At 44.4% G+C, this 23,877-nt stretch overlaps 1 protein-coding gene across 1 annotated transcript; it reads left to right on the top strand.

Moving 5' to 3' along the window:
* Positions 1-1,475: 1,475 nt before the first annotated feature.
* On the top strand, positions 1,476-11,654 carry TSN (translin). The gene is made up of 6 exons (XM_079782301.1): positions 1,476-1,881; positions 3,012-3,105; positions 4,341-4,437; positions 6,988-7,103; positions 7,770-7,849; positions 11,141-11,654. Exons 1-6 carry the CDS (start codon positions 1,816-1,818, stop codon positions 11,372-11,374), a joined length of 687 nt encoding a protein of 228 aa, XP_079638427.1. The 5' UTR covers positions 1,476-1,815; the 3' UTR covers positions 11,375-11,654.
* The last annotated feature ends 12,223 nt before the right edge of the window (positions 11,655-23,877 follow it).

A 23,877-nucleotide genomic window follows, 5' to 3' on the forward strand; every position in this document is an offset into this window, starting at 1 on the left:
AAGGATAATTAGTAGAAAGTTCCCTCCCCTACTCCCCTTCAAACAAGCTTCTTTTGAACTCTTCATAACTGTTAGGTTGCCGCACAAAGCCTGAGTGGTGAGGGATCATCCGCACACCAGGTGGCTGAGCCTGGATGGCTCCAGCACTCAGTGAGGGGAGTCAGTGGCTTTTAAAGGACTTTTGTCGGGCTTTTTCTGGGCGGAGACTTCTTCTTTTTTTTTTTAATATATTTTTTTCAGAGAGGAAGGGATCGATCAGCCACCTCCAAGGTACATGCCCTTGACCGGAATCGAACCTGGGACCCTTCAGTCCACAGGCCGACGCTCTATCCACTGAGCAAACTGGTTAGGGCAGGGCGGAGACTTCTTTATGCATACCTGGAGGGGAGAGAATGGAATGTGGTCACCACAAGTGAAATGTGGTCAAAGGGAATGTCCATAGTGAAATGACCTGAAAAGCCAGTTCCCAGGGGAGGGGTATTGATTCAATTGCTCGATCAAACCTAACAATAACTTTTGCTCTAATAATGTTTCACAGGCTTTGGAAAAATACTGCGAAGACATCTGCCAGGATTGTCTCCTAAGGAGCTAACAAACTACAACCCTCCTGATGTCTGCTCGACTTCAGCCCCAAATCGGAAGTTTGTTTACTGTTTTCAGTCCGGGAAGGTGTCCTAGGGAGGTGTTTTTATCAGCATCTTCACAAGCCTGTAAAACATTCCTTTTTTTTTTTTTTTAAACCACAGATTCCTTTTTAAAAAAATATATTTTCATTGATTTCAGAGAGGAAGGGGGAAATAGAAACATCAATGATGAGAGAGAATCCTTGATCGGCTGCCTCCTGCACACCCACATAGGGGATCAAGCCCACAACCCAGGCATGTGCCCTGACTGGGAATCAAACCGTGACCTGCTGGTTCATAGGTCGAGGCTCAACCACTGAGCCAGGCCAGCTGGGCAAGCCTGTACAACATTCTCTGCAAGTCCCTTTTCTTTTTCCAGGGAAGATTGTGTTTTCCTCGGCATCCAGCGCAGGGCAAGACAGAGCCATGGAGCAGAGCGGAGCTATGCAGCCAGAGGACGGGCCCACGGCGGCTTCACAGCTGTGCCTGATTGTGCTCCAGCCCTTGTGAGCTGTTTGGCACCGAATGGAGTTTCCTTCTTCATCACACTCCAGACTGGGGGTTCTTTGAGTGTTGACGACCCGCATAAAGTCATGTAACGTAAAAAATAGGTAATACAGAGAATGCGTTAAAGAGCACAGGGGTAAGATTTTGCACCCACTTGGTCCCACATACCTTTATGTCCCCTTGCATTTTTTGGAAATACTAATGCATTGCTTTCTTTCTTATTCTTAGAGGACGACTGCAATCTCTTTACAGTCTATATGCACCTCTTAGTACTGAGCCACCCCCCAAACGCTGTGGTATAAAACACATTGTGTACGTTAACAGGAGCGCGGGCCCCACCGCCACGCCACACCCCCACTTCCGGCAGTCCCATCGGCCCCCAGGCGCCCTCCCCGAGCTGTTTCCGGCGAGGCCTGTGGGGAGATCCCGCCCTCGGAGCGCGCCTGGCTCCGGAGGAGGCGGGCGGCACCGCAGGCACAGCGGCGGGCAGCCCGGCTCCCTGCGCGCCGAGGGCCTGGGAGGACCCCAGCGACGGAGGTAGCACAAGGCCCGGCGACGAGGCGGCTTCGGTGGCGGCGGCCCCTGCGACTGACGGCGCGCTGTTTGTCTGTGGAGCCCTCCCAGCCGGCCGCCCTCGCCCTCGCCCTCGCCCTCGCCGCTGGCTGATCCCGGTGCAGCCGGCGCCATGTCTGTGAGCGAGATCTTCGTGGAGCTGCAGGGCTTTCTGGCTGCCGAGCAGGACATCCGGGAGGTGAGCCTGCTTGCCCCATCCCCTTTCTCTGCTCCGGTGGCCCCACCGCCGGTCCTTCCCGCCGCTCAGCCTCCGAGGGCCGGGGCTTCCCTCTGGTTTCTGCTTGGGGCGAGCCCTCGTCCCGCCCCGCGTTCCGGTCTCCTCGGCTTCTCCTACCTCACCTGAGTGCCACTTTCCCCCTCCCAGCACTCGTGGACGTCAGAGCCTCAGCTAGCCCCTGGGACTCCGACGGCGCGCGATTTGTGTGCTGTCGGTGTCTTTCAGGCACCCCTGGGCCTCTCTTTAAAGCTCCTGTGGCTTCTCATTACACGTAGGGTAAAAATCCAAGTGTGTGTGTGTGTGTGTGTGTGTGTGTGTGTGTGTGTGTGTGTGAGATCAATGTAAGTTTACCCCACCTTCTGTTTATATTATGGTCACTTTACCTCCCTTTCATTTCTCTAGTTCCCCAGTAGTTCCTGCCTCAGAAGTTTTGCATGCCTTCTGCTGTTCCTGAAACTTGCTTCTTTCCACACACACCCCCCCCCCCCCCCCCCCCCCGTTCTCCCACATTCATCTCCTGGATTTCACAGGCCAAATGACCTCTTGCCTGTGATGTTTTCTAGTAACGCATTAACATCTTAAGGGATTTGTGCAATTCCTATCTTTTGAATGTCAGTTGAACTGCCAGAAAGGAGGGGACTGTACTTGGTTCCCCAGCATTTACACAATGCCTAGCACATAAATGTGCTCAGTGAATATTTGTAAAATGAATGAATGAAAAATACCCACCCCTTGTGTTGCATCTTATTCTTGTCTTGACAAATTGCATTCAGATGCCTCAGCTCCTTGAAGTGTTGTAGTGTTCCTGTGGGATAGTTGAGATGGGGGAGGTGGCTATCCTTTGAAGGTTGAATGAGAAACCTAAGGCTTTTTGATGACTTCCTGAAGGTCTCATAGAGGAAGTAAGTGGAAGAGTCAGGATTCAAACCTGGGTATTTTCTGTTCCAGTTCAGTCCTTGTAAAGATTGTTAGTGTTTTCAATGTATGTGAAGGTGTCATAAATCAAACATGCTACCTAGCATATTTGGTTGGAGGCTATGATAATAATGATGTTGAACTTACGTGATATTTTGGTTTTTAATTCTTTCTAGGAAATCCGAAAAGTAGTGCAGAGTTTAGAACAAACAGCTCGGGAGATTTTAACTCTACTGCAAGGGGTCCATCAGGGTGCTGGGTTTCAGGACAGTAAGTATTTTGTTTTGACTTTTGAGGTTTTAATCCAGTTCATCAATCTCATTTAAAGAGTTTTACCATCCAAACAACATTTCAGCTCTGTGTCATTTCATTATGAGAAATGTTCCTCATACTTTATGGTGTATAAAAATTGGAGTAGGTGAGTTTATCGTTTTTACAGGCTTACAGAATTCTGTGTTTTGATTGATTTTCCACTTTCACGTAATATGGAATGTTTTCTATTTGATGAAGTTCTGCTGCTGATGATAGTAGTATATCATAGTTCACTTGTGTATTTAGCAACTTTTATTTAGCGCTTCAAAACCACACCAAACCTTTCATATATTGCATATGGTTTAATATGCATTTGTAGATATGAATGGCTACTGTAAAATGTTCTTTTTTTTTTTAAATGTTTCTTTATTGATTTCAGAGAGGAAAAGGGAGAAGGAGAGAGAGATAGAAACATCAATGATGAGAGAGAATCATTGACTGGCTGTCCTGCACCCCCCCCCCCCCCCACTGGGGATCGAGCCCGCAACCCAGGCATGTGCCCTTGGCCGGAATCGAACCCGGGACCCCTCAGTCCGCAGGCTAACGCTCTATCCACTGAGCCAAGCAGGCCAGGACTGTAAAATGTTCTGAATGTGTGTACAGTTAGTCCCTTGAATGGATGGAGATCAACTATGATAAATTTAGACATGGAACCTCTATTGTAAGCACAACTGAAAAAGCTGAAATACATTTTCAGATAGGGAATGATATAATAAAGTAGTTTATAGGTATCAGAGGCAAGTAATTTTTCTCCATGATATGTAGTTGGTCAGCCTGATTGAGAATAATTGGTAAGAATTCTTTTTGACCAAATATGAGAGCTAGAAGCAGATCCATTTTAAACCTCTTTTGAGGACCGCCTAGGAATGCATCTGGTGTGCAGCCCCTTAGGGATGAGGTCATTTCTGATAGCTTACGATGTGTTTCCTAACATTCCCTTTCAGCAAGTTTTTGTTTATTTTTCAGTAGTGGTTCATCAGTAGGGGAACTAGAGATGAAAATTTGAAAGCCAGGTTGAAAAGCAGAGATTCATACCCTATATTTGGTCATGAGCTTTTTAAAAAAGTTGATTTATTTCCAGGTAGACTGCATAGATTATTAAGCGATAGTAAGTATTAAGCAATATTAAGTATTTGAAATTTGGTCTTTCATTATGATGTTTGATTATCGTTTGTTTTTTTTTGTGTGATCAGTTCCAAAGAGGTGTTTGAAAGCTCGAGAACATTTTGGTACTGTGAAAACACATCTAATGTCTTTGAAGACCAAGTTCCCTGCTGAACAGTATTACAGGTTTGTAAGAAAAGTAGCATTATTTTATAATGTTAAGTTAAAAAAAGGCAGAAAAATGATATGTACTGAATGATTGCTTAGCACTAGGTAAAAATCCCTCTATGTAGAAGAAGCAACAAAAAGAAAGTAATCAAACTATTAATGGCAGTATTTGAACGGTGACAAAATTGGTGCTATTTTCTTCCCTTTCATTTTCAAAATTTTCTTAAAGATCATGTATAATTTTTGCAATGAAAAAGCAGTTAAAAACAAAATATTCCTTGTATGAGGTCAAAATAAAGAATATCTTTTTTTAAAAAAAATATTTTATTGATTTTTTACAGAGAGGAAGAGAGAGGGATAGAGAGTTAGAAACATCGATGAGAGAGAAACATCGATCAGCTGCCTACTGCACACCCCCTACTGGGGATGTGCCTGCAACCAAGGTACATACATGCCCTTGACCGGAATCGAACCTGGGACCTTTCAGTCCACAGGCCGACGCTCTATCCACTGAGCCAAACCGGTTTCGGCAAAATAAAGAATATCTTTTTAGTATATTCAAGTTGCTTGTGAAGTTGGATGAACCATATCTGCTATTAAGGTTATGGAGTTAAGATTTACCTTAAAGCTTGACTTTCACTGCCAAGTAACATATTTATCCAATATTTTATGCTGTATGTTGCTGGATTTACACCACCAGTTATTTTAAAGTATATGTTGTTTTATGAAAGAAAAATTGTTGCCAATCATAATTGTGAAACATGTAGATTGTAAAATGCATCCTGATTTCACAGATATTAAATGGATGTTGATGAAATATGGTAAATAAGAACCTAAAATATCTACTTATGTTTATTTTCTTACTGAAAAAGATATTCATTTAAGACGTGTTTATGGGCAATAAATAGGACATGTATGTGGGAAGTGGATAGAACAACCTCACAAGATTTTTTAAGGCAGGAATTGCAAACCACCTGTGGCCTGCTGCCTCTCGAAGCTAAGAATTGCTTCTTTATTTTAAAGCTGTTAAAAAAAGAAAAACAGCCAAATAAGAATATGTAACAGACTGAAAGTGACCTGCAAAGCCTAAAATATTTGTTATCTGGCCCTTCACAGAGAAAGTTTGCCAAACCTTGCAAAGGTAGTAACGGAAGCTTAGAAAAGTAGGAGGATAGAATTGTCAGGGTCTTTAGAGACCATGTAATTTGGAGTCATACACAGGCTGCCCTGTGGCTGATTTGGCCCTCAGAAGGTTCTGTTTGGTCTGCATTGTGTTGAAATTTTTTTCTTAATTGTTGCCACGGGAGACATAGCATAAATATCCAGAAGTTGTCAAATTTCCTATTTCGTTTCCAGGTTTCTGGCTCAGTTTAACTGTAGTATCCCTGAGGTTTTAAGTCTATGTAGTGATGGCAAATGGTAGTTATTACTTATATGTGTGAATCAGGATTTTCTTGATATCCTACACTCAAAATGTAGGAATGAGTTAGGTGTTGAAGTTGATGTACAATTTTGTTTCTCCTCAGTCTTCAGTGGCCAATGTTTATTTTTCTCAGAGCACTATCATTGTTCTTATTTATTAAGAACACCAGAGGCCCGATGCACAAAGATTTGTGCAAGAATGGGCCTTCCTTCCCCTGGCTGCGTGCACCGCCTTCGCTCTGGCCGGAGCCGCCTTCCCGCCTTCCCATGCTGCCCAGAGGCCTGGAGTGGCTGGGGGCTGCCATCTTTGTTGGGTTAATTTGCATACTCACTCCTGATTGGCTGGTGGGCGTTGCAAAGGTATGGTCAATTAGCATGTTACTTTTTAAAAAATATATATATATATTTTTGATTTTTTACAGAGAGGAAGGGAGAGGGATAGAGAGTCAGAAACATCGATGGGAGAGAAACATTGATCAGCTGCCTCTTGCACACCTCCTACTGGGGATGTGCCCGCAACCAAGGTACATGCCCTTGACTGGAATCGAACCTGGGACCCTTCAGTCCGTAGGCCGACGCTCTATCCACTGAGCCAAACTGGTCAGGGCATGTTACTCTTTTATTAGTGTAGATAATCTTCCATAATCTTCAGCTGTAAATTTTTGTATTCATAAAATTGAATCATGCTTATTTATTAAACTTTTAATTTATAATTATAAATTTGAACTTGTGAAATTTACACTAAATCTATTTAATATATTTAAATGTCAGATTGCTCTTACATGTTTCATATGTTGGGGTTTCATGTAAAATTTTATTTGAAAAAGAATTCCAATTCTAAAATGTTTGACCTTGCCCTAACCAGTTTGGCTCAGTGGATAGAGCGTCGGCCTGCGGACTCAAGGGTCCCAGGTTTGATTCCAGTCAAGGGCATGTACCTTGGTTGCGGGCACATCCCCAGTAGGGGGTGTGCAGGAGGCAGCTGATTGATGTTTCTCATCAATGTTTCTAACTCTCTCCCTCTCCTTTCCTCTCTGTAAAAAATCAATAAAATACATTTAAAAAAAAGTGTTTGAACTTGACTGTACTAAACCTGTCTTTTTTAAGGCCCCTGGTCCCTCAACCTATGTGCTTGTCTTTATGTAGATTTCATGAGCACTGGAGGTTTGTGTTGCAGCGGCTGGTCTTCTTGGCAGCGTTTGTTGTGTACTTGGAATCAGAAACACTAGTGACTCGAGAAGCAGTGACAGAAATTCTCGGCAGTAAGTGTCTTCATTAGTATTGATCTGCAGAAGCAGTACTAATTGATAGGTTAATTTTTGTTGGCTTATACTTTCTATTATAACAAATGAGAACTAGATGGAAAACCAGTTACTTGGAAACACAAAACCTAAAATATGTAGTGGCTGCTCTTTGTACTTGGGTGTTGTATTTATAAAATTTAGTTTTTAAAAATGTGAAGGCTGTAGAAAAGTTAGAATAATAATACAGTGAATGCCTGTTTACAGCTCACTTAGACTCACTACTCTTAACATTTTGCCACATCTGCTTAGTCTCCTCACTTGGTGTGTCTGTGTGTGCATGTGTGCATTTGTGTGCGCTTGTCAACCATTTGAAGTCAGTTGCAGATATTGTGGCTTCTTCCTGTCTCTTCTAAAAACAGATATTCTCTGACATTTTTTGTGGTATTACTTTTTAAGAGAAAAGTGGACAGGAAAATTGAATTTTGCTTGAGAGCTAGAAAAATTCTCAATGAGGTCTAGTTGCCAAGGTTAATATTGTATGTCAACTGTAATTGAAAAATAAGAATTACTAGGAAACAAAAGATTGTTTTAAATGTTTCATCCTTTTTCACACATTTAAAAATATGCTAAGGCTTAAATTATATTCATATTATGACCTCATTTTTGTTTTGATATTTTTTTTAGTTGAGCCAGATCGGGAGAAAGGATTTCATCTGGATGTAGAAGATTATCTCTCAGGAGTTCTAATTCTTGCTAGTGAACTGGTAATATACTTAGTAATTTGCCATTTTCTTTCTTTTTCTTTTTTACTGTTAATTGGTTAATACTAACATATAAATCTCAGGTGTACAGCATTGTAGCTTGATATCTATATACTCGATTGCATGCTCACCACCAAAGTCTGGTTTCCTTCTGTCACCATGTATTTGACCCCTTTCACTCCCCCTTCCCAATGTCCCCTCCGTTAAACACCAGTCTGTTGTGTGTATCTGTGAGTTTGTTTATGTTTTGCTTTTTTTTTTTTTTACGTTTCCACATATAAGGGAGAGCATTTATTTTTCTCCCTCTTATTTCTCTTGCCATAATACCCTCAAGGTCCACCCATGTTGACATAAATGGCAAGATTTCATTCTTTCTAATGGCTGCGTGGTATTCCATTGTATATATACCACTTCTTTATTTATTCATCCATCCGTGGACACTTAATTTTTTTATATATCTTGGCTGTTAAAAAAATAAAGTTTCAAATTAATGTTTTTATATTCTTTGGATAAATACCCAGAAGTAGAATAGGTGGACCATAATAGTTCGCTTCTTAGTTTTTTGAGGAATCTCCATACTGTTTTTCATGGTGGCTGCACCAATTTACTTTCTCTTTAATAATGTATGAGGATTCCCTTTCCTTCACATCCTCCCCAGCATTTGTTATCTCCTATTTCTTTGATAATAGCCATTCTAACAGGTGTGAAGAGGTGTGAAGTGATATGTCATTGTGATTTTGACCTGCATTTCCCTGATGATTAGTGATGTTCAGCATCTTTTCCTGTGTCTGTCAGCCATCTGTATGTCTTCCTCGGAAACATGGCTATTCAGAGCCTCTGCCCATGTTTGTGTGTCTTTGTTAATCCTCACCTGAGGATGTTTTTTCCTTTGCTTTTCAGAGAGTGTAGAAGGGAGGTAAGGAGACAGGGAGGGAGGGAGGGAGGGAGGGAGAGAGACAGACAGACAGACAGACAGATAGACATCGATGTGAGAGACACACATCGACTGGTTGCCTCTGCATGCACCCCGACCAGGGGTGGGGAGTGAACCCGCAACTGAGGGGCGTGCTCCTTGACTGGAAACTGAACATGAGACCCTCTGGTGCACAGGCCGCTGCTTTAACCACTTAGCTACACTGGCCAGGGCCTGCCCATTCTTAATTAGGTTGTTTTTGTTGTTGAGTTGTGTGAGTTCTTTATATATTTTTTATATTAGTACCTTATTGTAAGTACCATTTGCAAATATCTTGTTCTCTTTGGTTGGTTGCCTTGGATGTTGATGGCTTCCCTTGCTGTGCAAAAGCTTGGTTTGATGATGTCCCATTTGTTTATTTTTGTTTCTCTTGCCTTGGAGTCAAATTCACAAAAACACCACTAAGACTGATGACCAGGAGCTTAGTGCCTATATTATTGTCTGTGTATTTTATTGTTTCAGGGCTAACACTCAGGTCTTTAGTCCATTTTGAGTTAATTTTTATGTTTGGTGTACAATAGTTTAGTTTCATTCTTTTGCATAGGGCATCCAGTTTTCCCAACTTTATTGAAGAAACTTCCTCCATTGTATATTCTTGTCTCCTTTGTTGTAAGTTACTTGTCCATATACGTCTGGGATTATTTCTGGGCTCAGTTCTGTTCCATTGGTCTCTGTGTGTGTTTTTCTGCCATTACCATACTGTTGATTATTGTAGCTTTGTAGTGTAGTTTGAAATCGGGTAGTGTGATACCTCTGGCTGTGTTCTTTTTTCCTCAGGCGTTCTATTTGGGGTCTTTTGTGGTTCCAAAATTGGAGGATTTCTTTTGTTATGCCATTAGGATTTTAATAGGGATTGCGTTGAATCTGTAGATTGCTCTAGGTAATATGGACATTGTAACAATGTTAATTCTTCCAGTCCATGGACACAGTGTTTTTTTCATTTTTTTTGGTCTTTAATTTCTTTCAAGAAAGAATGTCTTATCCTTTTCAGTGTACAAGTGTTTCCTTTCCTTTGCTTATTTCTAGGTATTTTATTTTTTCTATTGCAGTTATAAATGGGATTGTTTTTCTTTATTAATCTTTCTGATAGTTCATTGTTAGCATATAGAAATGCAACAGATTTCTGTATGTTGATTTTGTGTTCTGAAACTTTCTTTTTTTTTTTAATTACTTTATTGATTAAGGTATCACATATTTGTCCTCAACCCCCCCCCCCCGAAACTTTATTTCTTTTTTTTAAAAATATATTTTATTGATTTTTTACAGAGAGGAAGAGAGAGGGATAGAGAGTTAGAAACATCGATGAGAGAGAAACATCGATCAGCTGCCTCTTGCACACCCCCTACTGGGGATGTGCCCGCAACCAAGGTACATGCCCTTGACCGGAATCGAACCCGGGGGGCCCTTCAGTCCGCAGGCCGACGCTCTATCCACTGAGCCAAACCGGTTTTGGCTGTGGAGGACTTTTGCATCTATGTTTATCAGAGATATTGGCCTGTAATCTGTGTGTGTGTGTGTGTGTGTGTATGTGTGTGGTTCCTGCCTGGTTTTGCTTTCCAAATAATGTTGGCTGAGTTAGGAAACATTCATTCTTTCCTCTTCAATATTTTGGAAGAGTTGGAGATGGAAAGGTATTAAATTTTCTTTGAATGTTGGTAGAATTCAGCTGTGAAGTTGTCTGGTCCTGGAGCCGTTTGTTTTTTTCACCTTGCCACTTCACTGTCATTTTTTACAATGGGTACAAAAATCCCGGAAGTCTGATTCATTTAGAAGCCATCTGTTGGTCACCAGATAGTTGTTGACTGTGCACGGTATGAGTTTTGCTAGTCATCAGGGAAATGCCAATTCTGACGAGGTGCATATTTGCTAATGTGTGAATTTTTAAAAGATGATTATACCTCTTTGTTTCAAAGTAGTGGAAAAACATATTCCTGGTAACTGTGTTAACTCATAAAATTGTTTTGGAGAACAACTTATCTACATAACTATATTAATTATTCTTGCTTTTATCTTCTTAGTCTCTTTCCTGAGAAGTATGTTATGAAAATAATTCTAAAGATGAAAATAAAGCTGTTATAAAGGGTGTTCACTGTGGGTTTACAAATAATATTTATGTAGAGTAAATTGTAGCCCATAGAAACTCTAATAAAAGGGAAATGATTTCTTAAGTTAGTAGTAATATTAAGCCTTTGTCAAAAATGTTTTTATCAAAGATAATATGTGAAAGTGTTGTGGCCTGAGGGTCTTGTAGTTGTGATTTGGAGGGCATGCTAAGGTGGAGCCACGTTGTAACACATCCCAATCTCTCTTTCCTTGTATAGTCAAGGCTGTCTGTCAACAGTGTGACTGCTGGAGACTACTCCCGGCCCCTTCACATCTCCACCTTCATCAATGAGCTGGATTCCGGGTTCCGCCTCCTCAACCTGAAAAACGACTCCCTGAGGAAGCGCTACGATGGCTTGAAGTACGATGTGAAGAAAGTGGAGGAGGTGGTCTATGATCTCTCCATCCGAGGCTTCAATAAGGAGACAGCAGCCGCTTGTGTGGAGAAATAGGAGACTCTCCAGGCCTGGCCTTGCTGACCTCAGTGGTTGCCAGTGAGCGTGAGCGCAGGGCCGCTCACTGTAGTTACGGTGTCCTGTTGCTAAGCACCGCGCTTTATTTTCTTAGCCAGTTGTGTGGTGTGTGTATCAGAATTGGAACACTTCTTTGGGGTTAAAGATCAGCCTTTACAAGACAGGTTTTTGTTGTTGTTGTTTCAGTGAATTTGCTCTGTAATTCAGTTCTGTCAAAAGCGCAAATGTCAGTCTCTTGGTAAAGTTTATTTCCTGCTTACCCTGATGCTGTTGATGTCCTGATTGAGAAGTTTATTGTCTTGTGATCCTCGGTATTTTCTATATCCAAAGTAGCCCCATACACAGGTATGCAAGCAGGTTATTAGAAAGGATGGTTGCCAACCAAAGGACACTTACTTTACATTTTCCTCTCATAAGCCAGGTGAGTAAATCAGATGGTGAGATTTTTTACAAGGGAGTTAATAGCTCCAGGGTTCTCTCACTGCCTTCAAAACATAGAATTAAACTGCAAAGTCAAGTTCAACAGATACTTTTGGGAAGTTTTTGTATTAAAGAATTGAGTAACATGCTATCATTTGGCTGTTTACCAGGTGTGGGGGGGAGCGCTTAGTGTTGTAAACACCTTGGTTTCCTGATGTTGCCTTCACATTGTGCTGTTGCAAGCAATTAAAAATCGTTTTCACACACATCTTTAACACTTCATATGATATATTTCTAAGATATGAAACCTTTTTCCTAGCAGCCAGCTACACTGTTGGGTGTGGGAGTATAAAGCCACCCAGTCAAGTTAGTTAGCAATACCCTGACTGATGTGTTCTGAGAGAAAAGTGCCGTGCTTTGTCTGGAAGGAAGAGAAGATGGATTAAAAAACAAACCAGCTGAAAAAATGAACCAGCAGATTTGACACCGTTTCCAGAGTAAGCCATTTCAGGTTATTGACGACTCTCCCAATAGGCAGGGTTTAGAGCAACAGTTTTGGGCAAGTCACATAAATCTTGTTGCAGCCTCCTCCCCTCCTCATTTCAGGCAGCACTGAGAATACTTGCCATGTCACTGGCTATTTACCAGGTGGAGGGATGGTGCTTGAATTGAAGTTATTAAAATGGTGACATCCACAGTTTTTTGGAGCTCACTGAAAGGAAGGTGCCCGTGTTTCCAGAATAATCTGAAGATTTCAGGTGTACCACCCTTCCATGCCTGATTGCATTTTGGGCTTTCTGTTTGTACAGTGGATGTTTGGCCTGGAAATCGGAGCTTTTACCAGGTTGACTGACAAATTTGCCATCGTGAGGAAAGAAGTAGAAATGAGGCATAATAGCTCTGCACTGTTGGATTTTATAGTTTTTCTTGATAGCTCTTTCTGCAGAAGAGTTTTCAGAAAGGAAAAAGGTGTTAGGATCTTTAAAGTGTGACACGAGCACTGTCTAGATTGAATATGATAGGCTTTTAATTATATAGTCAGACATAGGCAGTACATTTGATAGTAGTTCTCTTTGCCTCTTAAAGTAAATTGATTCTGCTTGAGAATATTAAGTTCTTGGCAGAAGTTGTGGATTTTAGTTTTAACAAAAGCATTTTAAGTATAGGAGCACATTCTGGTCTTGTAGCTCCATTTGAGAGTTTAGGAGTGTCAGGTTTATAATTCATTTGTGTTTGTTGCTGGCTTACTGTAAAGCAATAAGAAGTGGGCATTTGTTTTCCGGTCCTTTGTGATTCACTGTGCTGCCGTGAGAACTCTTCTGTATGGAGAATAGCTTCTCATGCTGTTTGAGGCTGAGGAAGACCAGAGTGGTCAGCACAGACTGCTGTGCAGCAGTTACAATAACCAGAGGACAGTGGGCACGGCATGCCCAGTGAGCAGGTGCCATTCGCATGGTCCACCTTGCTTGGGAAACGGCAAGTGTTCTGGCTACATAGTTGAGAAGCATTGGCTCTGGTTTTAGATACCGGCATTGTTTTATTCCATTTCAGAAAACCAACCAGGTTAGAGAACAGCATGAATTAGTGGATGCTTTCTTCTTCTATATATATAAAAGGCAAAGCAGCCGTCTGACCATCCGACTGGTAGCTATGACGCGCAGTGACCACCAGGGGGCAGACGCTCTGACTGGTGGCTATGACATGCACTGACCATCAGGGGGCAGACGCTCAACGCAGGAGCTGCTGAGCTACAGTGACTTGGCAGTGGCGGTTCTCAGGTGACGCACCCTGGAACCAGACAGGAGGGAGCCGGATTCTGGAGTGCGTTTCCCGAGAACCGCCCTTTCGCAATCCGGGACCCCTCGGGGATGTTGGAGAGCCGGTTTTGGCCTGATCCCCGCAGGCCAGGCCAAGGGACCCCACTTGTTGGAGGGACCCCGCTCAGTCCGCAGACACCCTTCGAGCCATGGCGCCACCCCAGGCGCGGCCGGTTGGGGAGGGACCACGGGAGGTTGGCTCCAGAGCGTGTCTGGCCCTTCTTGCCCAGTCCTGCCCCGCCCGCCATCTTCTAATTAATTTCCTTTCAGTGTGCATGAATCCATGCACCGGGCACTAATAGACTCATAAGAAGAAGAGAACTCCATAAAAAGAACCGTAAGATTTGCCCTGTTTTCAACTTGAACAATAATATGAATTACTGCTTAAGAGACTTTAATAAAAAACGCCAGCTTCTTTGGCAGTGTTCTGAGACATTTACCGAAGCAAGTGGCTAAAGATGAGATGAAGATGTAGGTTGCTACTGGCATAATTATGAAATTACAGCGCTCTTGTTTCTTGGTCTGGACTAAACTACTTGCCTCTTCAGGGTAGAACATTATACCAAAATAAGTTGTTTTCTGAACTTGACATGTTTTTCTCAGTATATACTGTAATAAGAGTTAAACAAATAAAAAAAACTATCTCCCTTCCCCTCAAACAATAACAAACATTTAAGGGAGGTGAACTGGACTGGACTGGTTGGTTGAGGGAGGGTGGGGGTAGGGGAGAGGGAGTAGTCTAGTTTACTGTCAGGTTTCTGATTTGGGTGACAGTAGATTTAGGCGCTGTTAACTAAGGGAGAGGTTGTAGGTGGAGATACATGTCTGGAGGTGGCTTGGTATCTGATGTGTTTGCTTTTGGATATGTTGGATTTTTGATGCTAAGGGGCAGCTAGGCCCAGCAGGACTTTGGGTGTAAGGGGAACCCCGAACTAGCCTGGAGATAGCTTTGGACGGCTTCACATGTGGTGGATAAATCAGGAGAGTGGGCAAGGTCTCCCTGGAGAGCATGTGGAATGAGAACAGTAATGAGCTGAGGAAAAAACCCTGGCTGACCGCAGGGTGTAGTGAGTTAGGCAGAGGAAGTATGTCCATGAGGGAATGGAGAAATGGTTACAGAGGTTGCCAGAAAACAGTGGCTTATCACGGAGCCAGAGGATAAAGAGTTTTAGAAGGCTTTTTGGGTGAGATATTTAAAGCATATAATTTCATAGCCTGAGAGCCTTGTGACTGTCAGGCAAGTCTAAATGATGCTGTGGAAACAATCCCAAAACTCAGGCCTAGCACAAGGTTTATTCTCACACTCCCTGTACATTGCAGGGGGCTGGGGATCTCCACGCTGTGCTCAGGAGCAGCCAGCGGCTGGACCATTGATGTGGGAGAGGGAAAGGACTGGGAGGGTCTTGACCGCATGCTCTGGTTTGGAAGTGACTTGTCACTTTTTCTCGTTGGTTAGAGCTGGGCATTGGCCCTGCTAAACGCCAAGGGGGCTAGGAAGCGCAAGCCCACCTTGGGAGATAAGCTATATGTTGAAAGTTGTAGGTATGTTAGTTCCTTTTGTTAAATGATTAGTAGTATTTCTGTCATACATAAACTTCAATGGGCTTGGGAGGGAGAAAAGATGTTCCAGGGCCACTCTTCCTTAATTTTATAATTTTAATATTTATTTTTCAATTCCATTTGACACAGGGCCACTCTTGCCTGGTGGATGACAGGAAGAGAGTAGCTCAGTCTGTAGGTGTCCACTCTGTTGTTGAAGGTTGTGTCCTGTTTGAAAGATGCTTCTCTAGGGCATGTGCCTTTAGGGCTGGGTTTGTGCGTGTTTCAAACACTGGGCTAACCATTTTATCCAGACCGCCTCACTTCATCCTCATAGCAACTCTGTAAGGTAGTTACCACTTTTTTTTCTTTCTTTCATTAGAGACCTGGGCAATAGGCTTGGGCAGTTAACTTGCCCTGAGTTCTAGCTTTGAAGCAGAAGAGCTGCGATTCAACTACCACATACACCATTTCTTCCTCGATGCTTTTGAATGCGTCACTCCATAGCCTGGCAAGGCAAAAGTCAAACCCACAAATTACAAATTGTTATGAACAGAGAATAATATGTATAGCTTTGGAGTAGGTGCAATTCATATTAAAATTAGCATAAAAATAAGTGGGAGACTTGATCTGTGCCTTCAAGATGTTTAGAGTCTAATTGCAGGGAAAAGGGTGGTGAGAAAAATAAAAACAGGTAAGAGATTAAATATTCAAGTAATATTTGAACACCTACTGTAATTAAAAAAATGTTAACTTTGTTGAAGCGCATTTTACATATAAAATTGATTCATCAAGTACTCAATTCAGTGATTTAATTTATCAAGCAGTGCAACAATCCCAACAAATCAGTTTTAGAACATTTTTATCTTCTCCCATGATCCCTGTTCCCACTCTCAGCCCCAGGCAACCACTAATCAACTTTCCATCTCTATAAATTTGCCTTTCTGCATGTCTCATATAACAGGAATCACGAGCATGTCTTTCCACTTTGCATAGTGTTTTAAGGTTCATCCATATTAATATGTTCATCCAGGTTTCTTTGGTTCCTGAGTAGTATTCCTTTGTATGATACTCCACATTTTACCCATTCATCAGATGGGGAAGATGTAAGTTTCAGTGTTTTGGCTATTATGAATAACGCTGCTGTGAACATGCTTGTGCAAGTCTGTTTCCATTTCTTTTGGATAGATATGTAGGAGTCTCTGATAAAATGGTAATTTTATGTTTAGCTTTTTAAGAAACTGCCAATCTGTTTTCTCAATCAACTATGAGGGTTCCTGCTATAGGTTAAAATTCAAGATGCTAAGAGACAAGTTGTCATAATAAGTAGTACTTAACTGCTAACTAACTTGTGAACAATTGCTATAGGAATTTAGGAGGTATGATTTGAACTAGTCCATGAAAGAGGTGGGATTTAGATAGCGTGGAACTAGGACTGAGATGTTAAGGAGTTTGGACTTTAACAGTAGGTAAGGGAAGACTGTAGTGTGTTTTTTGTTGTTGTGTTTTTGTTTGTTTGTTTGTTTGTTTTAGGAGGTGGCAGGAGAATCCCAGTTCTGTCATGTTACCAAGGGGAGAGAGCAGAGGTAGGGAGACTGTCTTTGAGGTTATAAGGGTCAGCTTGAGGAGCTGGGGTTGGGCATGGGTAAAGTGCAGATGAAATGCACTGCAAAGAAAAAAATTGAGTAAATGTGCTGACTGGAGCTGGGGGTAGAGAAACGCTATGGACTGAATGTTTATGTCCCTCCTAATTCTTACATATTGAAGCCTAATTCCCAATTGGATGGTATTGGGAGGTGGGGGTGGGAGGTGTTTATGTCATGAGGGTGGAGTCCTCATGAGTGGGATTAGTGCCCTCATAAGGGATCCAGAGAGCTCTCCCCCTCTGCCCTGTGAGGACACAAGCCACAGAGGGGTGTCTGTGAATCAGGGAGCGGGCCCTCACCAGACACCAGACCTCCCGGCGCCTTGTTCTTGGACTTTCTAGCTTCCAGGACTGTGAGAAATAAAGTTCTTTGTTCAAACTGCCCCATCTATGGTATTTTTGTTATAGCGGCCTGAACAGAATAAGACAAGGGGAGAGGAGTTGAGAGAAGACAGGTGCCTGAGCTTCTGAAAGCATAAACATGAGAAATTTGGAGCTGTTTTGAGGGGAAAATATGTTCAGTTTGCTAGTGTTGAGTTTATTCTGATATGAGATACTGCACAAATGGCTGTCCTTTGTGGACTAGAATTTAGGACTCTTGAGATGAGTCCTGTAGACAGAGTGGGTAGGGTGTATATTTGAATCGATGACTAAGGAGGAGCTCTTTGCAGGCGGTAGAGGTCTAGGAGAGAAGAGGAGTGGTCTGTAATAGTAAGCAACCTAGGGGGCCTGTGGAGGGGGTTGGAGACATTGAGGGGAAGATGGGGGAGGGGCAGAGGCCTGTGTCATTCTCTAGCTCATATGTGTGTCCATGCAGGAGCTGGGACAGAAACGTGGCATGTACACTGCTCCATCCTATCACCATAAATCCTTTACTTACTATGCAGACCTCAGGGTTTTTGGCTGAAGGAAAATCTATGAAAATATGTAAAATCTTGAGGCTGGAAAGTTGGGCTTGTTCCCCCTCCCCCTCTTTTTTCTTATTTACCCTTTCCCTTACGTTCGTTACTCATGATCATCTGGTGTCATTTAATATGAACATTTACCCAAAGCCATCTGCTCTGGCTGGAGTTCTGTGAGTTTCAGTGGCGGAATCTGACTTTGCCATCTGCAGGTACCAGCGGGCCTGCCCGCGAGACCAGGTCAGAAGTCAGAAAAGACTCCCCGTTGGCTCCCTGTCATGTCCCTCTGTCAAACTGCTCACCCCGATGATGAAGAGAAGCCAGAGTCTTTTTCACATTGGGGAAAACCAAGGGTTGGGTGTTGGTTTGATTTATCAGGAAGACTGCAAGGTGGTTTTAATCACTAAGGGGTTTGGGGTGCAGAGTCAGGAGATTGGGCCCGTCCATTTTAGTAAGAAACTCATCAGATCCAGAACTGATATAACTAGGACAGAGACCCATTCTCAGTGTTAAAAAAGACTAAAATCAATAAATGTTAGGGCTTCATTTCTTTGTACCCAGAAGTTAACTTTCAAATCCCCAGAGAGGGAACTACCAGTAAGGGCCAGGTAGGGACCAGGTTCTCTTCCCCTGCCTGGCAGAGCCCTGCCACCAGCCTTCTGGGACCAACTCTGGAGGTGGAGGGCTGTGGCTTGGTGAGCCTTCTCATGCCGATAGTGTCACCCCTCCGATGACCCGACGTGACTGCATCTTGTTTAACAAAACCTGCCCAGTGGGCACCCAGGTTGTTAGGCTGTGGCCTGTCTTGTGACATCAAGTGGCTCTAACTTCCTTAAACTGAGATGAGCCTGGGCACATGAATACCCCTGCATTTCCAAAAGGTTGCGCTGAGGAAAAACACAAAAGGGTGTAGGGTTGGCACAAGCATTGTTGAGCTGACGGCAGAGAGTTTGATTTTAATCCTCATATAGTGTATACATAGTGGGAGACGGGAGTAGATGTATTTTTCTTTGACATGTTACTTTTGTGATTATAAAAGAAATAGGTAAGCATGGGAGAAAATTGGGAAATTACAAAAAAGATCTTAAATGCATATGTATTCTTAGCATTCTATTTTTTCCAAATATACTACTAACTTTTAAAAAACCTTATTTTGAAAGAATTGTGGACGCTATTAAATTTAGACCAGAGTGTTATCATTTAGGAAGCGCTGTGTGAACGTCCGGTCTCTTTCCTGAGCCCCTCCCACCGAGGTAGAGATGGACGCGTTGGTGCTGACCTCGGAGAGCTGGGAGGCGAGGCCCAGGGCCACAGTCATGGTCTCACAGCACAGCTTACTCAGCACTCTGAACCAAGCAGGCACGAAAGCAAACAGACTGTAGTTGCATATTCTTGAAATTGGGAAAATTTTTGTGTCACTTTCTGCTTTGTATTTTTACATTCAGCACATCATGTGACTTTGAGAGCTGTCCTGTGACAGTCCATGTGGAAATAGGAGGCTGAGGCCACACGAAGGAGCTCTTCCTGGGGTTTCCTTTCTTCTCAGCCTGTCTTCTCTGCCATAGTCACTCGCAAGCTGATCTGTCTGTTCTCTACGCTTGGATTCTGATCACCACTTTGACACCTCAGTGTCAAGGGTTCAAAACTGGTCTTGCGCTGCTGTGGAAAACAGTTTGGCAGTTCCCGGAAAAGTTAAACATACAGTGACTATCACCCAGCAGTTCCATCCCTAGATACATACGTGAAAGTTGGAAACATGTCTATGCAGAGACTTGCAAAAAAAAGGTTCATAGCATCTATATATATAAAACCCTAATATGCAAATAGACCGAACGGCAGAACAAACCAAACACCCAGTTGCTATGATGTATGCTGACCACCAGGGGACACACGCAGATCATGATAGGTGTCAGCAGCAGGCGGCAGAGTGTGGAACATGGTGGGCGTTGGCTGCGGTGGGATGGTGGAGCAGGTGAGAAGGGGCACCAGATGAAGGCGGGGCGCCGGTTGCTGTCATCGGGTGAGCCTCTGGTGGTTACTGAAAATTCTTTGCTCCTGCATGCCACTGTTCTGCCCGCTGCTCACACCGGCTGCTGGCACCGGCCCTGCTTGCACCCGCTGCCCGTGCCTGGTACCGGCCGCTATCGCTCAGTGCTGTCAGCGGGTGCGAGCGGGGCTGGCGCTGTCAGCATGTGGGAGTGGTGGTGACGGGAAGTGGGGCTGCAGCGGGAGGTGCCGGGAGGGGGCATGGAGGATGGGCCGAGACCTACCCCTGTGCTTTAAGGTGCACGGATTCGTGCACTGGGTCCCTAGTTGAACCATAAGACGATAAATTGTCTCATAAAATCATAAACCATTAAACCAAGAAACAAACTGAAACTATTGAACCATAAAACCATAAACCTTAATCCATAACCATAAGCCTTAATCCTTAGCAATAAACAAACTACAAACAAAATCCTTAACTCATAAATAAAAACTTTACACCATAATCATAAAATATAACCATAAACTATACTGATAAAAAACTTCAAACCATAAATGAAAGACTAATAAGCATAACCACAAACCACAAACCATAATAAGTAACCATAACCATCAAATATAAACCACAGCCATAACATCTACCTCAGCCCAGCCCCTGCCCAGCCTGGCACTCCTCTTCGGGGGATGGGGACCTGGGAGTGACGGGCTGTTTTTATGAAAGTAGAATTTGGATGTGTTAGAGCTGAACTTGCATGATGGCTCTGAAAGCAGAGAGAGTGACCAGCTGTGTAAACAGCAAATTAGTAAACCGAGGTTTCCTCTGGCCAGCACCTCATCCACGTCACCCAGTGGCTAAGGGTTAAGCCAGAATCTGAATGCAGACCCCAGATGCACATGCCTAGTTCCTTCCACTGAGATACAAAGCCTGCCACAGGACGCTAGAGGGGCCAGGCCCACCTCCTCTCCTGCATTGATGCTGCCCTAGCACTCGTGACTGCTGACACCAAACCCAATCCAGTCAAATCAGCCAATAAGGAGAGAATATGCTAAGTGACTGCCCCGCCCTCAAAGATGTTGGTGCCCACAGCCAATAAGGAGGGAATATGCTAATTGACTGCCACACCCTCAAAGATGGTGGCACCCACAGCCAATAAGGAGGGAATATGCTAATTGACTGCCACACCCTCAAAGATGGCAGCACCCATAGACACAAGATGGTGGCGCCCAGTCCCCTCAGCCCCACCGGTGCACCTGCCTCTGGAGTCCCCCAGTCCCCTCAGCCCCCTCGAGCCAGCCCAAGGCGCAGGCAAGCCTCGGATGGTGGCTGCCCAGCCGCCCAGGGCCACCCGAGGCTCAGGTAACTAGGGCCGGCTGAGGCTTGGGCTGCAGGTAGTGGCAGCAGCAGAGGTGTGATGGGGGCGTTGCCTTCCCCCTGATCATCGGGTCACCTACCGCCCCTGAGGGCTCCTGGACTGTGAGAGGGGGCAGACCGGGCTAAGGGACCCCCCCCTCCAGTGCATGAATTTTCCTGCACTGGGCCTCTAGTCCTATCTAATAATAGACAAATATGCAAATTGACCACACCTCCGACACACCAACAAGCCATGCCCACAAGCCACACCCATCATCCAATCAGAGCGAGTATGCAAATCAACCCAAACCAAGATGGCTACAGCCACAGAGAGCAAGGTTTCCTAGGTAACAGAGGAAGCCAAGCTTTCCGCCTGCCCTTGTCAGGCCTAAGCCTCCACTCAAGCTACAAAGTTTCAATTATAGAAGGTAAACAAATTCAAACAAATGGCAGCAGGATGGAGCTTGAGAGAGCAGGCCAGGGTTGCCAGCAGCAACAGGGGAAGCAAAGCTTTCCGCACACCCTGGCCGGGCCCACCCGCTTAAGGCAACAAAGTTTCAATTATAACCCCAACACAAATGGCTGCCGGCCTCGGAGGGAGCCCCAAGCTTGGCTCCGCTCCAGGCTACAAAGTTTCAATTGTAGAAGGAAAAGAAATTCCAGATACCAGGGCCTCCACTTGGGTTGCCAGGGGTCGTGGCCGGCCTGCAAACCACCACAGGCCCCTTGCTCAGGCCGCCCCACGCCCCAAGGGAACCCCCACCTGATCCGGGACACCCTTCAGGGCAAACCAGCTGGCCCCCACCCCTGTACCAGGCCTCTATCCTATCTAATAAAAGAGTAATATGCAGATTGATCATCACTGCAACACACAATATAGCTGTCCCCATGTTGTCAAAGATCCTGCCCCCATGTGGACACAAGATGGCCACCACAAGATTGCCAGCAGGAGAGGGCAGTTGGGAGGCACCCAGCCTGCAAGGGAGGGCAGTTGAGAGGGACCAAGCCTGCAAGGGAGGGCAGTTGGAGGTGATCAACCCTGCAGGAGAGGGCAGTTAGGGGTGACCAGGCTGGCAGCAGAGTGGTTAGGGGGTGATCAGGCTGGCAGGCAGAAGCGGTTAGGGGCAATTAGGAAGGCAGGCAGGCAAGCAGTTGGGAGCCAGCAGTCCTGGATTGTGAGAGGGATGTCCGACTGCCTGTTTAGGCCCGATCGTGGGATCAGGCCTAAACAGGCAGTCGGACATCCCTCAAGGGGTCCCATGTTGGAGAGGGTACAGGCTGGGCTGAGGGACAACCCCCCTCCGTGCACGAATTTTGTGCACCGGGCCTCTAGTTCATTAATAAAAGGAATAAACTATCAACCCACTCAAAGACATAAATTAATCTTACATGTATGTTGTTAGTGGAAGAGTCTAGTCTGAGCAGCCACCATGCCATTCACTGGGGATACAGAGACAGAAAAGACCCCTCTGTGCTCAGTGTCTGGGACTGCAGTGGGACCACAGACCCCAGACCCACCCTGAGCACGGACTCAGGCTTCCAAACACACCTAGAGCCAGCCCATCAAAACTGGAGTCCTTAACCATGAAGTCACTCTTCCATAAGCACAGGCCAGGGGGTATCCCTGCCTCCTTCTACAGCCCCAACGTGTCCCAAACCTCACATTTTCTGGTGGAACAGTTGTCTCTCTGAATGGGAAAACAGTTGCATACTGGAGGGGATGAGCCGTGGTGGAAATGACAAGGAGGTGACTAGGAGGCATCCCCAAGCCCACAGACCTTCCGCTTGGACCCGATGACCCCAGGGCTGTTGAGCAGGGATGGGGTGAGAGACTGTCTTTGCCTTGCTGTTTATCTTTCCCTTTTCTGAAGTGGCTTAGAGTTTTGGGGGAAAATGCTAATTTTATAAGATTGTTTTTGTCAAATGGTTTCCTGCCCTCTAGTCCTGAAATAGGAGGTTGCAGCCAAAGATGGCTTGAATCTACCATGGATGGGCCCAGAGTATGGAGAAGTCACCTCCCTGCTCTTCACATCCCTGGGCTAATGCCCCCTTGCTCACCTAGTATTTGTATTTCTAGACATTCATTTGAGGAAGGAAGAGGTGGGGTAGGGGGGTCCCGGAGTGTGTGTGTGGGAGGTGTCATTTCAGCACCATGGACATCCTCTTGAATCAGGGCCACACACCAAGGTTGCTCTGCTCTGCACCCTGATCCCCTAGAAATCACGTGGTTCAGATGTTAATTTCAGTCCAGCTTCCATGGCAGCAGCATGGAAGTACAATGCCGTGGATGGGAGGTCACCCTGGGAGGAGGAGCCATGACGTGAGCCAGGAGGGGAGTTTACAGGAGGGCCCTGGCTGCAAGCAGAGTCGCTGGGCTTTGAGTAGCTGCTCCAGAAGTCATGCTCATGTTCTGCAAAGCTTACTGATAGGAGCAGCCTTCCTTGTTAACACAGATTTTAAAAACTGTCTAATTTTATTTGACGTCAACTAATGTAATATGATAGGACCTAACTTGATTGTATTAAAACTCTGATGAGTCTGAATTAGCAAAAGTCATGCTCCATTTTCAAAATGCACACATGTTGCCAGTGAGGAGACACCATGAGTTCAGACAGACCTGCACTGGGAGGCTTTGCCTCTGGTGTCATCCCCTTGCAAACGGGGTGCAGGCTGGATGTGCAGGATGCAGGGACTTCTTCTTCTTTTTTTGTTAATCCTTACCCTAGGATATTTTTTTTCCCATTGATTTTTTTTTTATACTTGAGACATGTATTTACATTATCATATTGTTTGTTTTTTCTATTAAATAATCAATTATTTTT

The sequence above is a fragment of the Cnephaeus nilssonii genome (genome assembly GCF_951640355.1).
Source record: "Cnephaeus nilssonii genome assembly, chromosome: 10".
NCBI lineage: Eukaryota > Metazoa > Chordata > Mammalia > Chiroptera > Vespertilionidae > Cnephaeus > Cnephaeus nilssonii.